The sequence below is a fragment of the Syngnathus floridae genome, chromosome 15 (assembly GCF_059516105.1).
Source record: "Syngnathus floridae isolate MCC-2025c chromosome 15, RoL_Sflo_1.0, whole genome shotgun sequence".
Taxonomy (NCBI): domain Eukaryota; kingdom Metazoa; phylum Chordata; class Actinopteri; order Syngnathiformes; family Syngnathidae; genus Syngnathus; species Syngnathus floridae.
Window position 1 is genome coordinate 3,922,725 of NC_142427.1, and position 6,437 is coordinate 3,929,161.

General features: G+C 50.2%; 1 protein-coding gene across 2 annotated transcripts; it reads right to left on the minus strand.

Annotated features, from left to right (window-relative positions):
• Positions 1-162: 162 nt before the first annotated feature.
• Positions 163-1,561, minus strand: LOC148385928 (ribonuclease kappa-B-like). Of its 2 annotated transcripts, none has more exons than XM_088397934.1 (3): positions 1,247-1,561; positions 635-717; positions 163-507 (listed from the first exon to the last, which is right to left on the minus strand). In XM_088397934.1, exons 1-3 carry the CDS (start codon positions 1,322-1,324, stop codon positions 363-365), a joined length of 306 nt encoding a protein of 101 aa, XP_088254060.1. In that variant the 5' UTR covers positions 1,325-1,561; the 3' UTR covers positions 163-362. The 2 variants fall into 2 exon arrangements, with proteins under 2 accessions (XP_088254060.1, XP_088254061.1); XM_088397935.1 differs by lacking the exon at positions 1,247-1,561 and adding an exon at positions 792-1,198.
• Between the last annotated feature and the right edge of the window lie 4,876 nt (positions 1,562-6,437).

Consider the following 6,437-nt stretch of genomic DNA (forward strand, 5'->3'; position numbering starts at 1 on the left):
TCACCTCCATGTGGTGGTTAAGTGGTCAAGATGTCTTGAGCATGCAGCGCAGTACAGTTTATTGTAGTGCGGGGGGTTGAGTCATCTCTATTTTAAATGCTAAAGTGTCCAAAGTTTGAAAACTTTGATGCCAAAAGATGACATTTTGATTTCCACACAAAATTCCATCCATGCGACTTTTATTTTGACATCCACACTTCCTATCAGAGGTTTCTACTAGCGGAGAGGAACACTCACTGACAAAGTGACAACAGAGCAGAGACAACAAGAACACAGAAATAAATTACATAGCTTGCTTCATCTCCGTCCAGCCGATGGGCAGCGTCAGGTGCCGGCCCCGCCCCCTGCCCTCCTTCGACCTTTTAGGTCACCATGTACTCCTGCCGCTTGTTGAGTCGAATCTGGCACAGAGACACGGCGCCCACCGCCACGTAGACGCCGGCGGCGATGAAGCAGTTGATGCCTACTTGGCTGTACAGACCGTAGATGTTCTGAGGAGGCTGTTTACTGCAGGGAGACAGAGGCAGTGATGTCACTTCCTATTGCCAGGCCTAACGGTCTTCCTACACATTGTGTCCATCTAAATTGCGGACTTCTTTATCCAAATGGAGGCGGAGGGGCAGGCGGCACTGACTCGTTGCGGATGTCCTCCTCGGTAAACGGGACGTCCTCGATGAGCACGGCCGACTTGGCGCTGAAAAAGATTCCCAGCATGGCCTGAAACAACAAACAGCACAGCCAAAAAATGACCCAATACTGGCTTGACCTCCAGAAATGTGTCTTTTCCTCACATCATAATTCGAACTAAATGTTCCATTTGACTGCACCATTATTTATCCGTCCAAGGAATTTGAGAGCAGATTCCAGTTTGCAATGACCACAAACTATTTGGAGAAATTACTCATTTGACAAAATTGTCAAAAAAAAAAAAGCTCCATTCGCACTCATTCTGAACAAAAACTTGAACAAGAAAAAGCACGACTTAGATGCTGTCACAATCATCCCCCATCATGAAATGGTTGAACTGATGCCGAGGCCTTTCTCAAACTTGCGCCGTCTTTCTACCACTTCCCTTTCGCAAAAATCACGTGAAGACGAGGAAAGAGATCACGTGATCACCGAACAAGCCCAACGCTTCGTCTCCACTCTGAAGTCGAACGAATGGCACTAATGAAGAAGCGCCTGCGACAAAACAAAAAGGAACCGCGAGAGGAAGATAAAGTTGCGTGCAGCTTTGTTTTCTCACCAACATGATGACGCCCCAGATGCTAATGACGATGCCGCACGCGGCCATCTTCGGGCCGCAGAAGAGCAGCGACGGCATCCTTCGCGCTCAACACTCGCACGACACGACACGACACGACACGACACGACGACGACGATTTTGTAGCCTTTCGACAAGAACAGAAGCGGCCAAGGAAGGCAGGACGACGGCCAGTCCGAGTCGACGCAGGTTTCGTGTCAGCTGATCTGCGGCCAGCAACTGCTTCTTCTTTTTCCGTCGGTGGCGCATTACCGCCACCTACTGGAAGCAATTGTGGCTCGCCCGGAAAATAAGCGTTTAGTGTTCATTTGTTTTGAAGGTGTCACGTAATGTTGCCAATTCCGTGTTTTGCGCCTACGTACGGTACACAATTCGATGTTGCGAAGGTCTCGCTAAGCCTCGCGGGGGTTCATGCGCGGGAAAAAGACCACGCATTGGCTGAGGGTGTTAATCGCAATTAAAGAGACCCAAAAGCCTCTGAGAAACTGTTGCAAAATTTCTGCTACTGATCTTGAATGTACCCTCACACTGACACCAGTGCACCAGCTGAAGCCAATCTAATAAATGACTTCTTGCCTGTAAAAAAAATTAAAAAATAAAGTTAAAGTCCCAATGATCGTCACACACACACATCTGGGTGTGGTGAAATTTGTCCTCTGCATTTAACCCCTCTCCGTGTGATTTTGATCCATCCCCTGGGGGAGAGGGGAGCAGTGAGCAGCAGCGGTGCCGCGCTCGGTAATCATTTGGTGATCTACGGGATAGACGTCTATTAGACGTCTATTAGACGTCTATACGCGGACGGTTTTTAGACGTCAATTAGACGTCTATATGTGAAAGGTTTTTGACGTTTATTGCGGAGACCTTAACTATAATTAACCAAAACAATAATTGAACCTAAATAAAATGAAAAAAAATTCAAACAATGTAATGTAAAAATATACATACAATATTAAAAAATAGGGGCTATTTTAATAGAACAAAACTACGAAGTTACAATATGAATATATACATATTTTATGTAGGACATATCAAATAAACAAAACAACCAGCTCGGCGAAACACAAGGGGGAAACAATATAAACATCACTCTCTTGTGGGGTTTTGATAGCCCCCTTTGCTACTCAGCGCTGGAGCCTGTTTTAATTTTAAAGCCATTGCGGTCATTGTTTCATCATTCGTGGCCTCTGTGTGTGTCGCCAACAGCTTCTACAAAGATGAACTCGATGGACATCAGCCACCACCCATTGTAGACCATGGGATTATTTTTTAAAAGAAATATGAATATGAAAAAAAAAACTACCTGTAAAATAGATTTTCCTTTATGTATGTCATGTCAGTTGCACATTTCGAACATAAAGCAATCGCACAGGAACGAACAGACAAGTTATTTTTATTTACCAGCGCTATCAGAGCAGTCTTCTTGTGCGCCCTCCTTGCACGAGTTTCACCACCACGCATATTGTCATTTGTGTAAAATCTACAACAGGAAAAAAAATGTCAACATTGCGAGCAGCCACCACATCGTAAGCCTTCACTCTTGTCTTTTCTAATCTACAGTACAGATGTCAAACTAATCATACCTGTCGATGGTCTTGGAAACATGCAGGTCTTCAAATCAGCCCCTCCCAACACAAGACTGCTTTGTAATCTGTATACAAGGCATTATGAACAGTGTCTCAGAAAAGTCCCAAAGTCAAAGTCCCAATGATCATCGTCACACACACATCTGGGTGTGGTGAAATTTTTCCTCTTCATTTAACCCATACCCATGTGATTTTGATCCATCTCCTGGGGGAGAAAGGAGCAGTGAGCAGCAGCGGTGCAGCGCTCGGGAATCATTTGGTGATTTAACCCCCCCAATTCTAACCCTTAATGCCTAGTGCCAAGCAGGGAGGCAATGGGTCCCATTTTTATAGTCTTTGGTATGACCTGGCCGGGGTTTGAACCCGCAACCTTCCAGTCTCAGGGCGGACACTCTACTACTTGGCCACTGAGCTGGAATTGAGAGTAGACAAAATTGAATAGAGGACTTTTTTTCTTGTAAACCAAGCAACGGACAATCAGGACTGCAGAAAAGATAAATGGAATCAACCTCCCATCTATCCAAGACTTGTACCTGTCCAGGACCAGGAAACGTGCAAGTAACATCTCTACAGACCCTTCTCACCCAGGTTGCAGTCTGTTTGAACTACTCCCCTCCGGACGGCGTTATAGAGCTCTGTACGCCAAAACCAGCAGACACAGAGACAGCTTCTTCCCCCAGGCTGTTGCTCTGATGAACTCACACCACTCTTAGAGTCTCAGTGTCAGGCTGGGAACAAGGCGGAGGACTCGGATGCAGAGTCGTTTCTTTCTCTGATTTATTCCAGCACACACACTGATCAAAAGTACAACTCAAAACGCCTCTTGCGAGGGAAAACACGTGGCAAAAAGTTCAAACAAAAGCGTCGCACTGGGGCGAGACAAAAAGGCTATGGGGATCAAGGCACTAACAAAAAGCGTCGCTCTGTGGCGAGACAAAAAGGAGGAATCTTACTGAGAGCTCGGACGTCAAAGAATCGCTGGTGGTCGGGACGAGGCAAGACACACTGGCACAAGACAAGGGGAAGACGCGGACTAAATACACACAAAAGGGCGGGGACACAGGTGCTGACAATTAGTTTCAACTACACAGGTGCACACAATCGGGATCAGGGAAGACAAGACAACCAAACACCGAGGAAGGAAACACGAACTGAAACGGAAGGGATGACAAAATAAAACAGGAAGTAAAGTTACGACACCGACGAGACAGAAAACCGGAAAAATAAACGCGACCGCATGACATAACCCCCCCCCCCTAGGGCCGGATCCCAGACGGCCCAGGAGCCCCAGGGTGAGCTGCATAAAAGTCCTCAAACAGTCCCGGGTCCAAAATATAACTAGGCGGCACCCATTGCCACTCCTCCGGCCCATAACCCTCCCAGTCCACCAGGTACTGCCAGCCCCGGCCTCTTCTGCGCACGTCCAACAGTTCTTTCATGGTGTAGGCCGTCCCACCTCCCACAGTCCGCGGAGGCGGGGGCGGCGCAGGATCTGGCACCAATGGAGTGTCCACAACCGGCTTGACCTTCCCGACGTGAAAGGTGGGGTGGACTGCAAGTGACCTGGGCAAGCGGAGACGCACCGCGGCCGGGTGCACGACCTTGGCGATGGGGAACGGACCCACGAAGCGAGGCGCCAGTTTCCTGGAGTCCCCCTGGTGGGGGAGATCCTTGGCGGACAGCCAGACACGTTGACCTCGCTGGTACACGGGCGCCGGACGTCTCCTCCGGTCAGCCATCCGCTTGACCCGGTCCCCCTGTCGGACCAGCATGGCCCGTGCCGCCGACCAGACGCGACGACAGCGGCGCACCAAGGCGTGGGCCGAGGTCACCGTCACCTCCGGCTCACTGTCAGGGAAGACTGGGGGCTGGTAGCCATACACACACTTGAATGGGGACATACCTGTAGCCATGGTGGGCAGGGAGTTGTGGGCATACTCCACCCAGGTGAGGTTCTTGCTCCACGAGGAGGGGTTCTGGGAGACCAGGCAGCGGAGACTTGTCTCCAACTGCTGGTTGATGCGTTCCGTCTGCCCGTTTGCCTCCGGATGATAGCCCGACGTGAGACTCACGGTTGCCCCTATGAGCCTGCAAAACTCCCTCCAAAACCTGGATATGAATTGGGGCCCCCTATCAGAAACAATGTCTTTCGGGAACCCATGAATCCGGAATATGTGGTCCATCATCACTGTGGCCGTTCGTTTAGCGGACGGGAGCTTGGGCAAGGCGATAAAGTGAGCCATCTTTGAGAATCTGTCTACCACCGTGAGTATGGTTGTTCGCCCATGTGAGGCCGGAAGCCCGGTGACGAAGTCCATGGATATCTCTGCCCACGGACGCGAAGGAATGGGTAGGGGATGCAGCAACCCCATACGGGCGCCGTGGGAGTTCTTATTCCGGGCGCAGACGGGACAGGCTGCAACGTATTCTTTGACGTCTGCCCTCATGGAGGGCCACCAGAATCGCTGCTGGATGACAAACAGGGTTCTGCGCATGCCCGGATGACAGGAGAGTCTGGAGGTGTGAGCCCAATGGACGACTTGGGATCGTAATTGATTGGGGACAAAAAGTCTGTTCTCAGGGCAACCACTAGGGGGTGGCTTGTTACCATTGGCCCGCTGTACCCGGCCTTCGATTGGCCAGGTCACTGCTCTCACCAGGCAATGAGGAGGCAGAATGGATTCGGGCTTCTTAATTTCTGGATCTGAGTTGTAGACACGGGAGAGGGCATCAGGCTTGGTGTTTTTGGTTCCCGGTCTGTAAGACAGAGAAAAGTTAAAACGATTGAAAAAAAGTGACCAGCGGGCTTGGCGGGAATTCAATCTCTTAGCTGACTTTATGTATTCTAAATTCTTATGGTCTGTCCAGACCAAAAAAGGTTGCTGTGCTCCCTCCAACCAATGTCTCCATTCTTCCAATGCCAGTTTTACTGCCAACAGTTCGCGATCTCCCACATCGTAATTCTGTCCGGCGGGCGTTAGCCGTCGAGACAGGAACGCGCACGGATGGAGCTTGTTGTCGCTCTTGGCTCTCTGTGATAGAATGGCCCCTACTCCTCGATTGGAGGCGTCCACCTCCACCACAAACTGTCGTGACGGGTCGGGAAGCGTGAGGATGGGAGCGGTGCTGAAGTGGTTCTTCAGCTCCTGGAAGGCCGCCTCCGCCTCCGCCGACCAGCGGAAGGGAACCTTAGGAGACGTTAGCGCGTGCAAGGGAGCCGCCGTGGCACTGAAGCCCTTGATGAACCGCCGATAAAAATTGGCAAAGCCCAGGAATTGCTGCACCTTTCTGCGTGAGTCAGGGGTAGGCCATTCCGTTACCGCGCTAACTTTCGCCGGGTCCATCTCAACTTTGCCCGGGGCTACGATGAAACCGAGAAAAGATACGGTGTTCTTGTGGAATTCACTTTTCTCGGCCTTTACGTACAGTTGGTGTGCAAGGAGTCGTCGCAGCACCGTCTCGACGTGAAACCTATGGGTCTTCAGATCCGGGGAATAAATCAAAATATCATCCAAATATACGTACACAAAACGGTCCAAACAGTCTCTCAAAACATCATTTATCATGGCCTGAAACACAGCGGGAGC

What these genes read in the sequence shown, in the direction of transcription:
- LOC148385928 (XM_088397934.1), bottom strand. Translation starts at nt 1,324, where the DNA reads ATGCCGTCGCTGCTCTTCTGCGGCCCGAAGATGGCCGCGTGCGGCATC. An exon ending in TCTGGGGCGTCATCATGTTG is followed by an intron (nt 718 to 1,246) that starts GTGAGAAAACAA and finishes TTGTTGTTTCAG; the next exon opens with GCCATGCTGGGAATCTTTTT. An exon ending in GAGGAGGACATCCGCAACGA is followed by an intron (nt 508 to 634) that starts GTCAGTGCCGCC and finishes GTCTCCCTGCAG; the next exon opens with TAAACAGCCTCCTCAGAACA.